The sequence below is a fragment of the Bos javanicus genome, chromosome 21, assembly GCF_032452875.1.
Source record: "Bos javanicus breed banteng chromosome 21, ARS-OSU_banteng_1.0, whole genome shotgun sequence".
Classification (NCBI taxonomy): Eukaryota; Metazoa; Chordata; class Mammalia; order Artiodactyla; family Bovidae; genus Bos; species Bos javanicus.
This window is the reverse complement of record NC_083888.1, coordinates 24,778,619-24,801,010: the sequence shown is the minus strand read 5'-3', so window position 1 is coordinate 24,801,010 and position 22,392 is coordinate 24,778,619. Positions and strand designations below refer to the sequence as shown.

The window sequence follows — 22,392 nt, the reverse complement described above, 5'->3', positions numbered from 1 at the left end:
GTGTCCTGCTGCTGCTGCTGCTGCTGCTAACTCGCTTCAGTCGTGTCCGACTCTGTGCGACCCCATAGACGGCGACCCACCAGGCTCCCCCGTCCCTGGGATTCTCCAGGCAAGAACACTGGAGTGGGTTGCCATTTCCTTCTCCAATGCATGAAAGTGAAAAGTGAAAGTGAAGTCGCTCAGTCGTGTCCGACTCTTAGCGACCCCATGGACTGCAGCCTACCCGGCTCCTCCATCCATGGGATTTTTCAGGCAAGAGTACTGGAGTGGGGTGCCATTGCCTTCTCCAAGACAGTGTCCTATGGCACTGCTAATCTTCATGCAGGTTTAATGTCCACCCAGCAGCACTGAGCAACCACCGTTGCTCTTGAGTTGCCTGTAAGTGCAAATTCACAAGCTGTACCCATACAGGTCAAATCCAGGAATCTGCTCCCCCGGGGGCTCTGCACAGGCAGAGTCAGGCAGAAATGGAGGTTTCCTCCTGTCTGAGGGAGGGAGAGGGCTCAGGTCTGACGGGCCAGTGCCAACAGGCTCTGACACACCAAATGCCTAGGACTCCAGAAGAGCAGAGTGAGCAATCGTTGTACTGGGAAGCACACTTACTGGGAACGTTAGCATCAATGCTTGGAGCCTCAGTTTCCCCATCTGTAAAATGGAAAGGCAACAACCTGCCCCTTGGCAAGGTGATGATATAAGTGAACAACCCGGCCCCACTGGGTGCTTGACAGGTTGTTGCAGGCAGGTCTAACTGCCCTCTCCTCTCCCTTGAAGCAATCCCTGAGCACACTGCCCTAGTTGGAAATGTTCCCAGTTCTATTTATCTCACACCCGGACTCTTACACATCCTATTCTTTTTTTTTCATATTTGCAAAATAGAGAAAATGGCCCTACAGCTGCTAATATGACTTTCTCGATAGAAAGACTAAAGCTCCTTGGGGGAGGGGCTTGCAGGGATGGAACATAGTCATAAAAACAGCGATCTAACTGCTCTAGTTTGAGTTCATCCCAAGTCGGAAGGGCCCATCAGGGTAAGGTGAATAATGAGGGTGGGAGATGGGAGCCCCGGCGTGAGGAGAGGTCGGGATATGGGGAATCTGGGCTGAGGACAGGCACCACCCTGGCCCATCCGGCCAGTTCTGGCAGATAAGTAGATGGGCAGGACCCCTGCAGACTGAGTGGTCCAACTTGCCTTTCCTCTTTGAGGAGAAGAGTGATGTCCCCGGAGGAGAGGTGAAAGATGAGAAGAGGGTAAGAAGGAGGCGACTGAGACCGAGGGAAGTCGAAGGCCACCATCTCTCAGGAGCAAGGGCTTCCCGGATTGTTTTGCACCCTCCACCTCTTCCCCCTCCTCCTCCCCCGCTTCCTCCCCTCCTCCCATCCCCCTCCCTCCTCCTCCTCCCGCCCCGCCCGCCGCCCGGCCCCGCCCCTCCCACTGTCCCGAGCACATTTTGGCCGCCTGCCCCACAGCCCTCCAAGCCAGCCCTCGACCGCCGGCCGAGCAGTCACAGCCGCCGCGATGTGGGCCGTCCTGCCGCTGCTCTGCGCGGGAGCCTGGCTCCTGGGCGCCCCGGCTTGCGGCGCCGCCGAGCTGGCCGCGAACTCTTTAGGTACGGGGACTCCGGGGACGGGGACGAGGCGCCCCCGGAGAGGAGCCGGCAGGTCGGAGACTCTGGAGAACTTGGGTGGGTCCGGACTCTGCGCTTGGGAGGAGCCGGGCAGCGCACGTCGCAGGCCCGAGGCCCTGGGGCTCTGCGGGTCGGGACCGGAGTCATGGAAGGGTGGCCTGTGTGATGCGTGGGGAGTGTGGGCTAGAGAAGGGGGAGGTTTGGAGGGTGAGCGTCTTGCGGGACCCGAGGAGCGGATGGATAGGTGCCCGGGGCGCTCAGGGGCACTGACAGGAAACGCCCCAGCCAGAGGCTAGCAGGGACTTCCCAGCCTTTTCTGGCAGCTCCCAGAGACTGGGCACAGGGGACGTCCCCAGGGGTGCCTTGAGAGCCTGTGCATGGGTTGGACCTGACCTTTCAAGGAGTGACTGTGCAGAGCCATAGCAGATTTAGCCCCTGAAAACTGAGGCTGTTTGTTCCAAGGACCCAGGGTGTAAGGTCAAGCCCCAGGGCTCCCCTGTAAGGCCCCAGGGCTTCCACTCAGGAAGCTGAGTGGTCCAGCTTCCGGCTGCTCTTACCCTAGTTCTGTTGCTGCAGATCCAACCACCTTCCCAAGCTAAAGGCTCTCCCGAAGGCCCTCCTGCCTTGCCCCCTGTCCACCACCCTCAGCCTCAACCCACCGCCCACAGGCTCTGACCTCCCAAGACCACCTGCCTCCTCACCCTGAGGACAAAGAATTGTAGCCGAAGAGCAGCCTGCTGCTGCTGCTAAGTCGCTTCAGTCGTGTCCAATTCTGTGCGACCCCAGAGACAGCAGCCCACCAGGCTCCCCCGTCCCTGGGATTCTCCAGGCAAAAAACTTGAGTGGGTTGCCATTTCCTTCTCCAACATGTGAAAGTGAAAAGTGAAAGTGAAGTCGCTCAGTTATGTCCGACCCTCAGCGACCCTATGGACTGCAGCCCACCAGGCTCCTCTGTCCATGGGATTTTCCAGGCAAGAATACTGGAGTGAGATGCCATTGCCTTCTCCAAAGAGCAGCCTGGAAATAGGACAAAGATCCCTGAGGCTGAATCTTTTCCACTAGAATCTTGCCTCATTCCTCCCGACCCAAAGATACAAGGAAGCCCCCCAGTCTTGCAGACCTAGGAGGACACCCAGCTCAGCTCAGTCCCAACCTAAAGAAACCCAGCTGCCCGCAAGCCAGAGCCATGTGGCCTGCGTGGAGGAGGGGGGCTGGTGCTGGAAGCCGTTCTTCCAGAGTAGGGTTTGGCATGCTTCTCCTGTGAATAGCCAGATAGTAAATATTTAAGGCTTTTTGTGGACCACACAGTCTCTGTATCAGCTACTTAATTCTGTGCTGAAAGTAGCCAAAGGCGGTATGTAAATGAATGAGCCAGTTGTGCTCTGAGAAACTTTTATTTAGACACACTGAAGTTTGAATTCAGATGATTTTAAAGTGCTACACAATGTGGTTTTCAAAAAAAACGTTTTTAAACGTGAACATTCTTAGCTCGTGGGCCATACAAAAACAAGTGGCAGGTCAGAGTTTGCTAACCCCTGTTCTAGATAGTACCATGTGCTCCCCGAAACAGCACACAAAGAAAGCATGTGTGCTTTCTTCCAAAAGTCACAATGGACTGCAGTGGGTCTGAGATTAGTGTGCAAGGGTCACCAGATATCCTTCTGGCCCCACCCCAAGATCACCTCTGGCTTTTTCTCCCTCTGACCTCGAACGAATGAGAAGTAGTGCTGGATTTTCACGCCTGCTTGTAGCTTTTGAAACCTCTGCAGGCAAACATTGGTCAGTTGTCCTAAACTCTATCTGCCTCAAGCCCTGGTCTTCTAAAGCCATCAGGCTTCCCTGGTGGCTCAGATGGTAAAGTGTCTGCTTGCCAATACAAGAGACCTGGATTTGATCCCTGGGTTGGGAAGATCCCCTGGAGAAGGGAATGGCAACCTACTCCAATATTCTTGCCTGGGAAATCCATGGACACAGGAGCCTGGCAGGGTGCTCTGCATGGGGTCGCAAAGAGTCAGACACAACTGAGCAACTTTCACTTCACTTTTTCTCTTCTGAAGCCATCAGCTATAATGGCTAACCAAGATTTGCAGTCCTGTAAACCCCACACAGGGCATATCCTGGAGAAATGTGCATTTCTTTCTCAGGAAAAATGGCTGTCACTTGGTTTCTGGAACAGATCTATGACCCACAAGGGGAGAGCTAAATTCCATACAACTGTGATCTTCCAGCTGCAGGGTGTGGATTGGTGGCACACATGTGTGTGCTCAGTTGTGTCCAATTCTTTGTGACCCCATGGATGATAGCCCACCTGGCTCCTCTGTCCATGGGATTCTCTAGGCAAGAATACTGGATGGGCTGCCATTTCCTCCTCCAAGGGATCTTTCTGACCCAGGGATCAAGCCTGTGTCTCCTGCATTGGCAGACGGATTCTTTACCACTGTACCACCTGGGAAGACCAGTGGAGGAACACAGAAAAGTACCAAGTGATACCAGTACAGACAGTAAATCCATTTCCCTTTACTTCCAAGTGTCAGCTGCTGGGGTCCTAGAAATAATGTATAGTAATAGAGTGCCATGTGATGTGGGGGTGTAGAAAGGAGTACGAGGAATTGCGTGACTTTGCTCTAAAACTTGCCTTCTGTTCCCAGAAGCAATAAGCAATCCTGCTTATCTGAGCAGAATTTCTCAGCCCTTTCAAAGGGCTGAGACAAAGATCAGAATTAATGCTAACCCATTCAGAAAAACAGGTAATAATCACTCATGAATATATAAATCCATGAGGAGGGCATTAATTAAGTTTAATTTACCTCATTAAGAGATGCCTCTCCAATGCAAGTTTACTTTTTGTTTAACAATTACTTTTCATTAGGTGTAATATATTTGACATGTTTTTAATCAGTTGGAGTCTTAATAATGATGATGACTTAATCCAGAATGAACTTTTATAATATCCAGAGGTATATGGGTCACCAGGAGTAACAGTAATTTAAATATATACTTTCCGTGCTTGTCATTGCATAAAAGGATACTAGAGCAATGAAATATAAACAGATACTCCCTGGGACTTCCATTGTGGTCTAGTGGTTAAGACTCTACACTTCCAATGCAGGGGGCATGGGTTTGATCCCTGGTCAAGGAACTAGGTCCTACATGCCCTGCAATGTAGCCCCCCCAAAATAAATTAAACAGATTCTCCCTTAGGATAAAATTCTGTGAGATATGGATGGAGATGGGGGGTCAAGGAGAAGAAGAAACTGTATGAACTATTCAGCTCTTATAGAAGGGCTTGTTCATGTTATTGATGGTGAATATCACATCGTGATGTTATATGGAATTCTTTGGCTAGCATCCTTTGAATACGATGGGACAGTCATATTTTTAAACGTCATTAATTGCAATAAACTGGTGTACATCCTTTGCAGCTATTTAAATTTGAAATGCAATTTTACGTTTAAAAATGTACAAGGGTGGATATAGTAAGAGTCTACAAACAACTAGGCAGCCCGTTTTTGTAAATAAAGTTTTATTGAAACAGTCATACCCCTTCATTTTCACACGCGAGAGTAGAGTTGAGTAGTTGTAACAGACTGTAGAGATTGCAAAGTCTAGGATATTTACCATCTGTCCCTTTTTAAAAAATTACTGACACCAGGTATATAAGGGTTTTTAAAGTATTTATTTGTGTTATCATGAATAACAAGCTCTCTGTTAAATTCAAAACTTTTTTTTATTTTATGTATTTATTTTTGGCCTCACCATGCAGCATGTGGGATTAGTTCCCCAATCAGGGATCAATTGGAATCAGGGATCAATCAGTTCCTGCATTGGAACTACAGTGTTAACCACTGGATCAATAGGGAAGTCCTGGCATATAGGTTTTTAAATTAACTTCTTAAAATATGACACAGAAGAGAACACAAATCATTAAATATGCATTTCAGTGAATTCTCATCATCTAAACACACTCGTGAAACTGGCACCCAGATGAAGCCACAGAACATTACCAGCACCCCACAAGCCCCCTTTGACTCCTCACTAAGTATTACCATTATCCAGATTTTTAATACTATAGGTTAATGGCATGTACTTTTTCAAAATTAATTTGGAGCACAAAAGCAGAAAGAATTTAGTTCCTTTTCAAATTCTGCATTATATACCACCATTTTTGGTGCTTTAAGTTTAACCCAGTTTATTAAAATGCAAATCAGTTCTCTTGTGCCCCACTTGGCTATAGACATGACCACAAGGCACCCAGACCTAATTTTTTTTTTCTCCTTTTTGCAGAGAAGTTTCACTTTCAATCATGGGTGGTGCAGGTCAGTGTCCAACTTCTTCTTTGTGAAGTTTCTCATTTCACTGTTTCCTGTTATCAGAACAGACTGTCCTAGATTTGAGACGATGAAGGAGGAATTTCCAGCCCCCATCCCCTGGGTCTTTCCCACATGGGGATGAGTCAAACGCCACAAAAAGATTTTGTTAAGTGAGTTCCTTCCAAACAGTGGTCTGGTCCCCAGTAGTGAAGTTGGCTAGCAGCCTTGGAAACCTTCAGATTTATTTACATTTTTTGTATTCAAATCACATTGTGTAGCTGGCTGCAAAATCAATCGAAAAACACTGGTGTGCATATTTTTGAAAAATGGTGATTTCTGCCATGAACTTGACCTAGTGCCAGTTGTGGCATCCAGGGCTGATCTAAATGTGACAGGTCATTCACCTGGCCTTCTCGATCTCTTAACTGACTCTACGGCAGCTGCATAGGCTTCATTCTGGCCACAGGCCCCTGGAGGCAGAGGGGTTCCTATATAAACCCAGGGCAGTGTCCCACCTCTAATACAGTTTTGGCCTGAGAATCACGGCAGGAAGAAAACCTCCATTCCTCCTCTTAGAAGACAAAACCGTTACCCTCTGGTAAGCAGCGTCCTGTTTCCATGACGTATTGCTTGCTAATGTGTTTCAGCATCAAAAGAAATACAGCTCAGAGGAGTACTACCACAGGCTGCAGGTGTTTGCCAGCAACTTGAGGGAGATCAACGCCCACAACGCCAGGAACCACACATTTAAAAGTACGTGGGGACACCTTGCCTCCAGGCCGCTCATCCCTGGGAGGAGAGAGCAGTTCAGATCTGGAAAGAAACGAATGATTACAGGGTCCACTGGGCTGGGGAATGGGGCAGGGGGAGAGCAGCCACCCAGGCTCTGAAGCTGGGGCCGACCTCACATTCCAGCTCTGCTATTGTTCTCTGAGATTCAAGGGGTTGTAACTTTAGGGTGTCCCTCCAAAGGGTTGTGGTGTTTCTGCTTTCTGAGGGTCCAGCCCAGACGCTGAGCCCCTGGGCTGCCGAGGGGAGCAGCGCTTCTGGACTCACGAGCAGCTCCTTAGGACATCTGCCTTCAGTCTGGGTTCGTTTCACTAGAAACACGCTGCATGCGCTGAGGACTCAGAAGTGACAGCACTGTCAACTGAGTGAGTAACATGGGCAGAAGCGTGAAGTGGAAGGAAACCTCAGTTTGAACCTCATTTCTGCCCAGTATTGGCTGTGTCAACCCTGGGGGGCGTTGACAGCTCTGAAGTTTCACTGGACTGTCAAGTGGAGATCATAAGGCTCCCCCCGCCAGGCTATGAAGACTGAAGGAGGTAACAGGTGGCAGGCACTTGGCACAGGTGTGGTGGTTCGGTACCTGGACGTCCACCAGACCTACTAACGGGGCATCTAAAAAATGGGTGCCCAGGCCCACTACATCCGCATCTCTGGGGTGCAGCCCAGACACTGGTACTGTTGCAAAGTTCCCCAGGGAATTCCGAAGCACAGTCAGGCTGACCTTGGTGTAGTAAATTACAGTTGACCCTTGAACAGTGTGGGGTTAGAGGCACCGACTGTCTACACAGTTGAGAGTCTGAGTATAACTGATTGTCTGCCCTCCATATATGCATTTCCTCCATATGTGCACTTTCTCTGTATCCACGGTTCTGCATCCCATGATTACACCAACCCAGGATCATGTTGCACTGTAGTATTTACTATTGGAAAAAAAGCCACATATAAGTGGATCTGCCCAGTTCAAACCATGTTGTTCAAGGGTCAACTGTAAAATCAACTATACCTCAATAAAAAAATAAATTTAAAAATTTGTTTTAAAACAATTCAACTGTGTCCATTCCATTTAAAAATTTAAAGAAGCCAAGTTGAGGGCCTGTAAATAGGACACGAGGGAACGTGAGATTTCATTATTTTTTTGTTTCTTTATTAGTGATCTACTGAACACCTCTGTTTTGTTTTTTGTTTGATTGTTTACTGTTCTGCCTTCTCTTTTTTCAGTGGGACTGAATCAATTTTCAGACATGAGCTTTGATGAATTAAAACGCAAGTATCTTTGGTCAGAGCCTCAGGTGGGTATTACTCACTGGGACCAAATCTGAGTCTTTTCTGTTTGGCTTTTTTTTTTCCGCTGCGCTGGGTCTTCGTTTGCAGAGGACTTTCTTAAGTTGCAGTGAGTGGGTGCTACTCTCTGGTTGTGGTTCACAGCCTTCTCCTTGCAGTGGCTTCTCTTGTTGCAGACTCTAAGGTGTGTGGGCTTCAGTAGTTGTGGCGCTTCGGCTTAGTTGCTCCGGAGCATGTGGGATCTTCCTGGAAGAGGGATCAAACCCGGGTCCCCTGCATTGGCAGGCAGATTCTTGACCGCTGGACCACCAGAGAAGTCCCAACTAATAATATCTTAGCATAAGTAATATCCAAAGTATTGCATGGGATGTACACTACAACTTTTTCATCATTGATCTAAAATTCAGCTTTAACTGGGTGAACTGTATGTTTATTTGCTAAATCTGCCTTCCCTGTCCTAACTGCCCCAACGTGAGTCCCCCAAAGGACCTGTCATTTAGCATTTGGAACTAATAGGGTGCGATAGGATGGTCCTGACAACCGTAATCTTTCTCATTCTTTTGTGGTGACTATTTTAATTACATACTTTTCCATCAGAAATGGGTTTTTTCCCCCCTGAAAAAAATTGTAATTTGTCATTTCAGAATTGCTCAGCCACCAAAAGTAACTACCTTCGAGGTACTGGTCCCTACCCACCCTCCATGGACTGGCGAAAAAAAGGAAATTTTGTCACACCAGTGAAAAATCAGGTATGCATGATGGTCCCCAGTTTTTCCTCCAAAACAGCCACATTTTCAGACAGTATGCCAGGAAGAGAAACTCAAGAGAATCCCAAAACACAAAGAGTAATATCCCCAACTCCACTATTTTTTCATTATCTCTCTAGCTACCTTCCTCCAAAAGGCCAGGAGGTCGTTGTTTTTATGGATGTAGTTCCTGTCTGGGCTGAAGTGTACCCCTTCCCTCCCGCTCCACTGCCCGGTCTAAAGCTCCCCGCTGGCCCTAAACATTTGTGCCCTTCTGTAACTGGATACGGGACCCCATTCCTACACGTCTTTTCTTCCTGTCCTCCATCCACTCCACAAGGCACCAGGTCCAGCCCCTCCCTGGCCCTCTGCCTCCCTCAAGGGAGCTGCAGGTGGTCAACGAACAGCATGGAACCCCGCATTGCAGACGTGCTCTGAAGAGTGCCTCCTGCACGACACAGCGTGCCCGGCGAGGCAAGTGGTGGCACGTTCCTGCCCTGAGGGCTGAGGGTCCCACACACTGCTGGGTCCTGGAGAGTCTGGGCCTGCTGTCCCCGGAAGCAACAGTGCAGTGGCCATCTTCAGAAGCATTCCCACCTCTTGCTCCCAGGAAACAGGGTGAAGGTTGCCTTCCTGGTAGCACTTGGCTTTCCACTGAAACTCGCCATGAGAAACATTTTCTCCTTTTCCTGAAATCCACGTGACGCAGCCATGATGCCCCCAGGCTCACTGAATTCCCAGAGCCTGCCTAGTGAGCTAGACGGTTCAACGAGAACCCAGAAGCCAAAACGAGCCTCCACTTCAGCAGAGGGGTAGGATGAAGTCAGTCCCCTCCCCCAAGACCCCAAGGTGGCTTTTAACCATCTGAGAATCCCGGGACAGTTCAAAGCCCAACAGGTATTCAATGTGGAAGCTTGAACCCCCTCACCCTCTGGGCAAGGAAGAAGCAGAGGTCTGCCAAGGATGTTCTGGGTCCTCTCGTTAGCTAGCTATCAGGCAGGAGAGAGACCCCTGAGCAGAGGGGCCCGAACAAGGTGGTCACCCCTGTGGGTGTGTATGGGCTCTCACTGTAGCCACAGTTTGGTTACAGGTGTGAAGACAGGATCTGACATTAGCTCAGCAGCCTCAAGGGAGGCTGAAGGTGCAAAGCAAGTGGGTCTCCGCTCAAGGCCTGCTCTGTCTCTTTCCTCAGTGGCCAAGCCCACCTCCTTGACCAGAGATACTCTGATCAGGCCCTCCCCTCCCGCTGCCAAGGGAAGGATTTGAGAGGAAGAGACTGGGGATGGGGGGAGGGTGAAGGCTCTTTCCAGGAGACAAGCGAGGAGGAGTGGACAAGAACAGTGAGGAAAGGATCTTAGGAGATGTTTCAGAAGTAGTCTATGGACGGTTGAGCCAGTGAAGGGCGGAAAAGAGACAAAGATGGGGATAAGAGAAAGATGCTGACAGCAGCTGGTGTTACTGAACCCGTGGGGTAACTGCATGACTGGCAGGATCTTATCTGCGCTTCTGACAGTTCTGTGGGGCAAGCATGGTGGTTCCCATTTTACAAGTGATGAAACTGGGGGATGGGGAGACACCCCTTGCCCAGCTCACATAGTGGGTGGGGGCAGGACTGTGATCTGAAGTAGGCAGGCAGGCTCCAGCACCCGACACCTGGCCCCAGTGAGGTGTCAGGAGACTGGTCAGTGGCCGTAATCATGGTAGAGGACGGGGAGATGGATGGCTGGGGCAGGACACACAGGGTCTATGGTGTCTGGGGTGTATACTGGTGGGGTCCTCTGGGAGACAGGTGGTCTGGGTCTGGGCAGAGGTCAGAGCTGAAGTGGGGTCTGGGAAGTTGTTAGTTTAAAAGGACTGTGGGTGAGATTGGAGGGGGAAAGGTGAGAGAGAAAATTCTGGAAACAGGACTTTGGTGAGTCCTTCTGTTGGGAGCAGTGGGAAGAAGAGAATCCAGCAGGAGATTCAGAAGCAGAGAGACTTCCCAGGCAGTCCAGTGGTTAAGACTCTGAACTTCCACTGCAGAGGGTGTGGGTCGATGCTGGTTGGGGAATTAAGATCCCTTGTGCCTCGTGGTGCAGCAAGGAAAGAAAAAAAGTAGAAGGACATGTAGAACAGCACAGAATGGAGTCGGGAGGAACTCTGGCCCTTGCAGGACATTGGGGGTTGGTCAGCGAGGGGCCGGATGGGGAGGCAGCTGCTGCTGCCCTTTTACAAGCCTCAGTCTTCTCATCTGTAACATGCGGAGAAGGATGCCGGCCACTTGGGGCTTGTGAGGATCAGCACGGATAGATGTGAGTTGGGGCTTGGTCCACTGAGGTTCTCGGGAGCCTGAGGGGCCCAGGTTCTGACTCCCTTTCTCCACTCTGGCCTCCAGGGCAGCTGCGGCAGTTGCTGGACCTTCTCCACCACCGGGGCCCTGGAGTCTGCTGTCGCCATAGCAACAGGGAAGTTGCCCTTCCTGGTGAGTGACCAGCTGCGGGGCGGGGTGGGATGTGGGGAGTGTGGGATCAGGGTCTCCTGCAGGGGTCACAGCTTGGCTCTGAGCCCTGACTTGGTGGGGCAGGCCAGGCCTTCAGGCTTCTTCAGGGCATTAGATGAGAGTGGCCATGTCAGCTGGACTTTGTGTCCCAGTCTCATGGATATTTGGCATACAAACCTCCCCTGACAGTTTGGAAGGACTGAGGCTCGTTCCTGAGTGGGTCTGGGTGTTCCAGGGCCTTCAGGGAGCAGCGCCTGCCTGGGAGGCAGCCCTGTAGGAGCTGCACCCCCTCCCAGGCTGGTCGTCTTCCTGCAGGGGAGAGCTAGGACCCGTGTATTCACCTCTGGAGCCCCCAGAGCAAGGGGTGACTGTCGGACCACGGCGTCCTGCATAGGGAAGCAGGGGAAGAGAGGGCTAGGCTGGAGAGGGCCACCAGGGCCCAGGAGTAGGGAAGGCCTGTCCCCTCCCTCCCACATGCCACCATGGGGGCCCACCTATGTGCACCCTTCAGGCCCCTCCTCACCCTCTCACATGCCGGCTTGGCTGCCAGGTCATCACTGAGCTCTTCCCCAAAAGGCGCTGGCTCTGGGCTGGCCCCCTGGACACAGAGATGGACCTCGCCCTGGGGGAGTATAACCTGATCCTCCTGACCCAGAGCTGCCGGGGCCACGGGTGTGGTCGGCTCAGGGGGCCCTGAGCTGGGGGCTCTCCCGGTGAACACCTAGCTCACTGGGTATGTGTTCCTTCTCCAGGCTGAGCAGCAGCTGGTGGACTGCGCCCAGAACTTCAACAACCACGGCTGCCAAGGGTACGTCCCAGACCAGGGTGGGGAGGCCTGGAGCCCCTTCTCATTTCCCGGGGTTACTTCTGTTGGGTCTAGGATGGGCCGAGACTCTGTCCTGGGTGGAAGCAAAATTGGCCCCACTTAAAGAGGAGGATGGTCACCCCACATACCCGAGGTCCATCAGCTGGAGCGGGCAGAGCTATAAGCCAGGCTCGGGCCTGTCTGCTCCCAGAATCTGTCCTCTTTCCCTGTTGTCACCTGGCTGTCACCCCTCAGCACATTTGGCCTCATCCACCACCCGGGCCTCTGTGTGAGTGGCCAAAAGAATTCACAGAATGAGAAGCACGTTGTCCTGCAGAAGCAAGATCCACACACCGGTGTCTGGTCGGCTGTCTGCGAATTCTCTAGGGCAGCAGTCCCCAACCTTTTTGGCACCAGGGGCTGGTTTCATGGAAGATGATTTTCCCATGGACTTGGGGTATGGGGAGGGAGATGGAGTGGGGATGGTTTCAGGATGATTCAAGTACAGTACATTTATTGTGCTTTTATTCTAATCTAATGTTGATGATGACAGGAGGTACCGGTCCACGGCCAGGAGACCGGGGTCCCCTACTCTAAAGCTCTGGCTGCCCCAGCTCTGCAGGCTGTGTGAAGGGGCTTTTCTATAGATGAGGTGCCATGTTCAGGCAGAAACACTGTATTTTGCCAGGCCTGCTCTCTTGGCCCCTTTATTTATTTATTGAGGTCTAGTTTAACTACAGTGTTGTGTTAATTACTGCCATACAGCAAAGTGACTCAATTATACACATCATTGTTGTTCAGTCGGTAAGTCGTGTCTGACTCTTTGCAACCGCATAGTAATACACATATTAAAAAGCAGAGACATCACTTTGCTGACAAAGGTCCGTATAGCCAAAGCTATGGTTTTTCCAGTAGTCATGTACCAATGTGAGAGTTGGACCATAAAGAAGGCTTAGCACCAAGAATTGATGCCTTTGAACTGTGGTGCTGGGGAAGCCTCTTGAGAGTCCCTTGGACAGGAAGGAGATCAAAGCAGTCAATCCTAAAGGAAATCAACCCGAAATACTCATTGGAAGGACTGATGCTAAAGCTGAAACTCCAATACTCTGGCCACCTGATGCGAAGAGCTGATTCATTGGAAAAAACACTGATGCTGGAAAAAACGGAAGGCAGGAGGAGAAGAGAGCAGCAGAGGATGAGATGGTTAGATAGCATCGACTCGATGGACGTGAGTTTGAACAAACTCCGAGAAACAGTGAAGGACAGGGAAGCCTAGCGTGCTGCCGTCCATGGGGTCACAGAGAGTCAAATATGACTTAGCGACTGAACAGCAACAGTTATATACACATACATACATTCTTTTCCATATTCTTTTCCATTATGGTTTTATCACAGGATATTGAATATACAGTAGGACCTTGTTGTTTATCCATTCTAGATAGACCAGTTTGCATCTGCTAACCCCAAACTCCCAGTCTGTCTACCTACCTCCTGGCCTATTCTTCAAACGGGTTGTTAGGGATTGACTCACAGTTCCCAGTGTCTCCAGCCCTCATCTCCTCACATGCAGTGCTCTAAGACCTTTCCTGAGCACACAGGTATAAAGCCAGGCCTCTCGTGTCCCCCCAGAGCAGGCTCCCAGCCTTGCCTCCCGCCCCCTCCCAGCGGCCCAGCCCTCTCCCAGGCAAGTCCTGCTTCAGCAGCAGCCAGCACAGGAGTCTCCTGCAGGGAACCACGCTCAGGCTCGTCCTGGGACTCAGGGCTGAAGTCACGGCCCCCCAGCCCCGCCAGGGCAGACGTCTGGCACGCCCCAGCCTCGGCAGGCCCTGCCTCTATTGGGGCCAGTCCCAGGTGGGCACAGCTGTGTGTGCTTCTTGCAGGGGTCTCCCCAGCCAGGCCTTCGAGTACATCCGGTACAACAAGGGCATCATGGGTGAAGACACCTACCCCTACAGGGGCCAGGTAACTCGGGCAGCCTGGGCTCCGTCTTCTTGGTCTGCAGGGCGCTCCATCTCTATTCTCCCAGCCTGGGCTCTGTCTTCCTGGTCTGCAGGGTGCCACATCTCTGTTCTCCCCGCCTGGGCTCCATCTTCTTGGTCTGCAGGGCCTCCTGGGCTTCCCCCATCTTTGTTCTCCTAACCTGGGCTCCATCTTCTTAGTCTGCAGGGCCCCCATTTCTCTTCTTCTCCCAGCCTCAGGACACACCCTTCCCCTGCACCCTCTTGAGGACTCCTACTCCCTCCTGAATTCTGTGTTGTCTCTTCATGTTCACTCCTTCGCCTCCTCTGTTTGTCTGAGCCCTGGTGCTCAGCTGTCCTGGGGCCTCTTCGCCCTGTCCATGGCAGCACCGTCTCTGCTCGTGGCCTGGCCCGCACCTTCTGCCGAGGGTGCACGAGAATGCCATCTATGGGCTTCTACACTCCGTGTCCATGCAGACAGTGCTCCTGGGCCCAGGGCCTCCCCTCTCACCTCAGCCCCGCCTGTGCATGGCTGGGCACCTTGACTTTCCCCCAAACCCAGGACTCTCTTCCAGTGTTGCCCCTCCTAGAAATGGGAGGCACCACCTTTCCCGAAAACCTCTTGGCTACCTGTGTCCCTTTCTCAGGGCAGTCCCCCTGCCCAGACCCTCCCCTGCCAGAGACCTTCTTCCTTCTGCTCCTTGGTCTGTCCTATGTCCCTTCCCCCACTCAGCCCTTGGTCCCCCTTCATCCTGGATCCCTGAGGGTGGTCTGTCCTGGGGCCACTCTCCCCCAGGGGCTGCCAGAGAGGCCTCTCAGACCAAGCTCTGGGTACACTCAGTTCAGAACTCTTCAAAGGCTTCCCAGGGCCTGCAAGATAAACTCCAGACTCTCCGGCCTGCCTTCCAAGTCCCTCTGCCCGAATCTGTCTGCCCAGTCTTGTCTTTGACTTCACTCTCTCCTTGGAAACCTTCCGCTCCCGCCCAGCCGCTTGCTGCTTCCTAAACTTCAGGTCTTGCATTGTCATCTTGCCTGTCTCTCCGTCTCAGAGGGGCTTGCTCTTCCCTGCACGTGTCCTGCCTCTTGTTGGTCATCTTCCCTGGACTGAGACTGGGCCTCCCTCCCCTGCCGTGCAGGCTCTTACTGGGTTCCTTTTCTCGGCAAGCCTCCTTGGACTGGGTCAGGCCCCTTCCTCGTGCTCCCACCAGGGGCTACTCGAGCCCACCTCTGCCAAAGCCAGCATGGTCTCCTCCCACTGGACTGTAACGTCCTCAGGGACAAGGATGCCTCTGATTCTCTCCTAAGTGATCCCCCTCACCCAAGTCCTGGTACCTGTAGCTTTTGCTTTGTCAATGTTATCAAATTGCACAGGGTGGCGAGGGCAGGGTAAGCATCCCCAACCTGTATCCCATGACCTTTGCCCCCTGAACAGGATGGTGACTGCAAGTACCAGCCCAGTAAGGCCATTGCTTTTGTCAAGGACGTAGCCAACATCACACTGGTGAGTACCAACCCTTCCTTGCGATGGGGAACACATTCTGATCAGGAGGCAGCCTCCACTGCCGTCGGATGGCCAAGGGGCATAGCACGGCAGCCTTTCTGGGCAGCACATCCCTTTGATTGAAAAGTTTTTGATTATCAGTGAATGTTAGTCACCGTGATGGCAGCAGGGTGTAGGACGGAAGGGATAGAGCAGGAGTCGGCAGTCAGATGCTCTGGTCCTGGCCCAAGTCTGCACAAGTCTTCGTTCTTTCTTATCTTTAATTTTTGGCTGCACTGGGTCTTCATTGCTGCACTGGCTTTCTCCAGTTGCAGTGTGTGGGATTCTCATTGCAGTGGCTTCTGTTATTGCAGAGCATGGGCTTCAGTAGTTGCAGCATGTGGGCTCAGCAGTTGTGGTGCTCGGGCTTAGTTTTCGTTGCTCCATGGCACGTGGGACCATGGATTGGACTTGTATCCCCTGTGTTATTAGGCAGATTCTTAACTACTGGATGACCAAGGAAGTCCCAATATTAAACACTTTAAATTACAGTCACTCAAAGATTACTTGTACTTAACAGTGAAATGATATACATGGATCTGTGGCTATGAGTTTGGTTCACTTTTTTTTCAAATTCACTTGTTTGGCTGCGCTGCGTCTTCATTGCTGTGCGCGGGCTTTCTCCAGTTTCAGCGACCGGGGGCTACTCTTTGTTGTGGTGCACGGGCTTCTCATTGCAGTGGCTTCTCTTGTTATGCAGCACAGGCTCTAGGTGCACCAGCTTCAGCAGTTGCAGAACACAAACTCAGTAGTTGTGGTGCATTGGGCTTAATTGCTCCATCACATGTGGTATCTTCCTGAACCAGGGATTGAACCCATGTCCCCTGCATTGGCAGGTGGATTAACCACTGGGCCACTAGGGAGTCCCACAGTAGCTTCCATCTAATCGAAGTACATGCATGCAGTCGGCACTAGTGGCAAGAGCTTATGGAGTGTTCACTTCAGTTCAGTCACTCAGTCGTGTCCAACTCTGCGACCCCATGGACTACAGCGTGCCAGGCTTCCCTGTCCATCACCAACTCCTGGAGCTTGCTTAAACTCATGTCCTTCGAACCAGTGATGCCATCCAGCCATCTCATCCTCTGTTGTTCCCTTCTCCTCCTGCCCTCAATCTTTCCAAGCATCAGGGTCTTTGCCAATGAGTCAGTTCTTCACATCAAGTGGCCAAAGTATTGGAGTTTCAGCCTCAGCATCAGTCCTTCCAATGGATATTCAGAGTTGATTTCCTTTAGGATTGACTGGTTTGATCTTCTTGCAGTCCAAGGGACTCTCAAGAGTCTTCTCCAACACCACAGTTCAAAAGCATCAATTCTTCAGCAATCAGCTTTCTTTATAGTCCAACTCTCACATGCCTACATGACTACTGGAAAAACCATAGCTTTGACTAGATGGACCTTTGTCAACAAATTATGTCTCTGGTTTTCAATATGCTGTCCAAATTGGTCATAGCTTTTTTCCAAGGAGCAAGTGTCTTTTAATTTCATGGTTGTAGTCACCATCTGCAGTGACTTTGGAGTCCAAGAAAATAAAGCCTGTCACTGTTTCCGTTGTTTCCCCATCTATTTGCCATGAAGTGATGTGATCAGATGCCATGATCTTCATTTTTTGAATGTTGAGTTTTAAGCCAGCTTTTTCAGTCTCCTCTTTCACTTTCATCAAGATGCTCTTTAGTTCCTCTTTGCTTTCTGCCATAAGGAGTGTACTAACCACTTAACTTGTGTTATCTCCTTTAGACTTAAGACAACCTTAGGAGATAAGGGTCATTATTGCCTTCATTTTATAGATGAAGAAAGGTTCAGAGTGGTTAAGTAACTTGACCAGGGCTGCAGAACTAGAAGTGTAAGCTGGACTGAAACAGAGATCATGGCATTCCAGAACCTTTAATTGGGATGTTTCTGACTATGATACATTTATCTTGAGAAAACAGCTGGTTTCTCTTAGACACACTCACCAGGGGCTGACCCACTCTGGCCCATTTGAAGCCCATTAAGAGGTGGATTGGGGGTCAATCCAATCCCTTTTGCCTGGTGCCCAAGAGAAACTTGTCTGTGACACATGCAGGCCCTGAGGAGCAGGCCAGCATGGGCATCCAGCCCTCCTTGGCCATGAGAATGGCCAGCCCCATGACACCCACCACCTCTTGGTGGGCAGGCTACTCCAGGTGAGCAGGACCCCAGCATCCTCAGGGGAGGAGGGGCATGTGGTCTCACCAGCCCTGACAAGGCCTTTGCTGAGCACAAGGAAGGAAGCAGCTTGCTTTCCAGGCAGTCATTTGCCCTTTGCAGCCAGGTCTCTGCCCCTTCTCCAGGGAGAGAGGACTGAGGAAGGCTGGTGCCCTGACCTCTTCAGCCTGCCCCTCCTTCAGCAGAGCCCTGGCCTCAGCTCTTCCTTATTTCAACTCCCCAAGGTCTCTAGCCAGGGGAATGGCCTCCTCAGCTCATGGTAACCCAGTGGTTCCCAGCACAGATGCTTTAAGAAATCCTGCCTTGGACCCACCCCAGAGATGCTAACATTATTGTCTGGGGTGCAGCTTGGGCATTGGGATTTTTTTTAAAGCCCCCCAGGTAATTCTAGGGGCTTCCCAGGTGGTGCAGTGGTAAAGAATTCGCCTGCCAGTGCAGGAGACTCTGTTTCGATCCCTGGGTCAGGAAGATCCCCTGGAGGAGGAAATGGTTACCCACACCAGCATGGGTTACAGTCCATGGGGTCGCAAAGAGTCCGATGCGACTGAGACTGAGCACAAGCACAGCTGGTTCCAACTGCTGCTGTCTGCCCCTAGGAAGCCCCGGACTTCCTCCCACTGCCCCACCCCGACCCCAAGCTGGCGGGGCTGAGTCCTTCTTAGGCACACAGTCCTTTGCCAGGTCTTCTTGTTTCTACCGCCATCTGAGCCTTGTCTGCTCACGGACTTCTAACCCTGGCATTCTACCAAAAATAGCAATGAAAGCTCCTTAGACTAGATTTGTGGGTGCAGGGGTCCTGGGGATGGGAACAGGGGAGTCCCACTCACCTCTGCACCCCTGGGAGCTCACGGGAGGGCTGTGGCATGTGGTTGTGAGTGAGAGAGTGAATGAGTCCCCACTGCACCCTGTGCTCAAACCCAAAGGGTGCAGGATTCTCTTGGAGCGAAGCAGGGAGGCCCAGCAAGGTCCAGGGAGGTCATAAAGGGAGGCAGGGTTTCAGGGAAGGGGCCATAAGCAAATAGAAAACACAAAGGATCCTGGCCATTCACTCACAAGAGGGCTGTGCTGTGCTTAATCATTGTCGTGTCTGACTCTGCAACCATATGGACTATAGCCCACCAGGCTCCTCTGTCCATGGGATTTTCCAGACAAGAGTACTGGTGTGGGTTGCCAATTCCTCCACAGGGAATCTTCCCAACTCAGATCAAACCCATGTTTCTTTCATCTCCTGCATTGGCAGGCAGGTTTTCTACCACTGCACCACCTGGCAGGGGACCCACACCAGCTCCCAGTGTCCAGGGCAGGCTCTGCTTATAAGGAAGGGCAGTTCCCCTTTGGTGGCAGCTTTTTGGTCTAAAACACCCTTCTCTTCCCTCCTCTGTGCCTGTTACCTACTTTGGAGCAAAGGACCACATTTCTCCCGTGGGGTGGGGAAGTGGCAGGGGCCAGTGTGTCCACCTGTCTGCCCCTCTGTCCACAGAACGATGAGGAGGCGATGGTAGAGGCCGTGGCCCTACACAACCCCGTGAGCTTCGCCTTCGAGGTGACTGCTGACTTTATGATGTACAGAAAGGGCATCTACTCCAGGTGAGCAGGACCCCAGCATCCTCAGGGGAGAAGGGGCATGTGGGTTCCCCATGGCCGGGCCCGGGACTCAGGCCGGGTCTGACCGTTTCTCCACCCATGCCACGTTTGCTGACCTATCACATCGCCCTGCAGCCCTGAGGGTCAGGATCCCCAGTCCCCGAGTTGAGGAGGAGGAGAGGAGTCACACAGTGGGTCCGGGGCCCCTGTTTGAGCCCAGAGCTCCCCCTCGCTCAGCCAAAGAGCCGCCTCTGGTGATAAACACCCATGGTCAAAGCTGTGAAGATATGAAACAGGGAAGGGAAACCAGCTGCTCCCAGATGCAGAATCCTGTGCTGAAGGGTCATCGAGGAGTTCTCTAGGGTGGGCTTCCTCTCATCCATTCCTCTTGCCTGTTTTACAATGAGAGTCAGTGCAGCCACTTCCGGTCGCTGCCCGCCATCTCCTCAATGGCCTCGATTGCAGTCTGGCCAGTCCTAAATGCGAGCGTGTTCCAGGACTTTCTCCTCTGCCCTCTTCTCACATATGCCTTGAACTCCACGGCCAACTGTTTGCTGAGTCTCCAAGCCCCCTTCCGCCAGCGGGCCTCTTGAGCATTAGACCGAGAGGCAAGGGCCTCCCTACCACATGAAGCTGGACGGCCCACAGGGACCTCAGATCCTGCCTGTCTCCTCCCCCTTATCAGATGCTGCCCCATGATCGCTGCTCAGAAACATGTTGTCCTCTCTCCCACTGCATCTCTCCTCACCATCGCCTCCTTACTGCTTTGTTCTTGTGCCCCCGCTAATGGTCCATCCTCCACCCACAGCCAGTCAGCTTCTGAACACCCTTCTCACCGCACCACTTCTGCACACACACACCCACTGTCCCTTGTCTTAGCTTGGCTCGGGGAGCCTCTATCATCTGTCCTTCTTTCTCCAAGTTCAAATCCCATCAAAGACACCCACGTCCTCCCTGTTCCACCCTGCTCCTCTGCCCATGGAATTTCCCAGGGAAGAATACCAGAGCAGGGTGTCATTTTCTACTCCACTGAGCACCCACCTTCCCAGGGAAGCCTTCCTTGTCCCCACACCCTGCCCATTCTGTTCCCACTTGGTCGGGTCCGCTTCCCTTGGGCTCTTGTCAGCCCCCTAGTTGTCACTGTATAGAACCAGCCTCTTTGCCTGCCTGCTCCCTGCCAAAGGGAGCTTCCTAGATCCAGGAGCACAGTTGGGCATGCTGCTGGTGTCCCACACCTTGCCTTCCCCAGGCCTGACACGTATCAACAGCTCAGTTACACACTGGTTGAATGATTGCATGGCCACTGCAGCTCGTCTGCTTGAACACTTCTCTTGCCCTGTGACTAAACCAACGTTAATTCACCACCTTCAGTGCCTCCCAGTCCCCACTCTGGAAAACAATGCTCTAAATCACTTGCTGGGTGTGACTGAATCATATTTTATCCTTTCATCCTTTTTTTGGCCACGTGGCATGTGGGATCTTAGGTTCCCGATCAGGGATCAAACCCACACCCCTTGCACTGGAAGCACAGCATCTCAACCACTGGACTACCAGAGAAATCCCACCCTTTCCGTATTTTCAAGCCTTTATTTTCCTTTTCCAGTACTTCCTGTCATAAGACTCCAGATAAAGTAAACCACGCAGTGCTGGCTGTTGGGTACGGAGAAGAGAAAGGGATACCTTACTGGATCGTGAAGAATTCTTGGGGCCCTAACTGGGGAATGAAGGGGTAAGCAGCTTCTAGGTCCTATGTACTGAGAGGGAGGCGTGAGTGCCCAGGTCTGGGGGGCCCTCGGTGGGAGGGAGTGTGTGTGTCTCTTCCGCCTCAGTGTGGCTTCCGAGAAGGGGCTGCTCAACAGCCTTAGCCCAGGCCAAAAAGAGGGGAATTTGAGGATGTAACCTTCACACCCTCAAGAACCCTCCAGCAGACCCTCTCCCATTCCAGACCCCAGATTATAATGACTGTCTATCCAGGCACAGGAGGCCGTTTGGTTCAGTGGGTTCTGTGACCACCGCTAGGAGACAGTCCACAACACAGGGCCCAGCTGGGACTCAGCCATGTCTGGGAGGCCCTGAGGGAGAGAAACGAAAGGAACAAGTTTACCGATGGTGGACAGCCCCTCCTTCTAGAAGGGGCTTCAGTCAGGTGGCCTGGGGACATATCTCAATGTGACTTTGTGTCTCTCTAAGTCTCAGACTTGATGTCCTCATCTGAGGAGGGGTCCCCAACATGAGGCCAACTAGGTGAGGCTGAGAAGGGGGCCCTCAGGAGATTCTGGAGAGAAGTAAAGCAGGGATAGAATAATGGGACAGAGTTCATGTGGTGGCCAAGTCAGGTTTCCTGGAGACCAGAAAACCCAGCGCTACTCTTTTGTGAATAAATGGGAGGGCCTAGCCCCTGGAGTCAGATCTTGGCCAGGCCTCAGCCCCTCCCTCTGCCCAGGTACTTCCTCATTGAGCGCGGGAAGAACATGTGCGGCCTTGCGGCCTGTGCCTCCTTCCCTATCCCCCTGGTGTGAGCCCCGGCGGCAATGACGGGTCAGTGGAGAAAGCGAGGACCAGGCAGTCGGGGGCTGAAGATCCTGCCCTGGAGGACGTGTTGGGAGACCACCCCTAACCCGTGGCCCTGCACTCTGCCTGGAAACCCAGAGAAAACTGGGAGGTGAATCCCACGGAGCAACAAGCCTGCCCACGTCTTCTGCTGCAGAGGTCACCACCAGCCACGTGCCTTACACGTGGTTTCTCATTGATCAACCCCTTGTGGACAAGGAATATTCTTTCTTCCCAGAAGGGCTGCATTTCACATTGGGGAGAAGCTCCACTGTCTCTTCTGTGGTCTTTAATAAACCTGCAGTGGGCACCTCCTGAGCCAGGTCTGTGCTGTGGGCTGGGGTCTGAGTCTGTCTCCAGGCCGTCTCCTAAGACAGGCACCCGGGGGTGGTTGGCTCTCTGGCTGGAAGGATGGCATGCAAGGGTGCTGGTGCAGCTATCTCCCAGGTGGGGGGCCCTGGATGAAAGAGCAGGTTTGCTTGATGTTTTGAGCATGTGGGGAGGGAGGAGGAAATACACCAGGCTCTGGCAGAGAGTGACCT

General features: G+C 52.2%; 1 protein-coding gene across 1 annotated transcript; it reads left to right on the top strand.

The window, feature by feature from the left end:
* Nucleotides 1-1,436: 1,436 nt before the first annotated feature.
* Nucleotides 1,437-22,168, top strand: CTSH (cathepsin H). Its single transcript, XM_061394552.1, has 12 exons — nt 1,437-1,607; nt 5,910-5,941; nt 6,583-6,688; nt 7,943-8,013; nt 8,650-8,754; nt 11,126-11,212; nt 11,983-12,038; nt 13,916-13,997; nt 15,426-15,494; nt 19,197-19,303; nt 20,904-21,029; nt 21,744-22,168. Exons 1-12 carry the CDS (start codon nt 1,517-1,519, stop codon nt 21,817-21,819), a joined length of 1,008 nt encoding a protein of 335 aa, XP_061250536.1. The 5' UTR covers nt 1,437-1,516; the 3' UTR covers nt 21,820-22,168.
* Nucleotides 22,169-22,392: the final 224 nt, after the last annotated feature.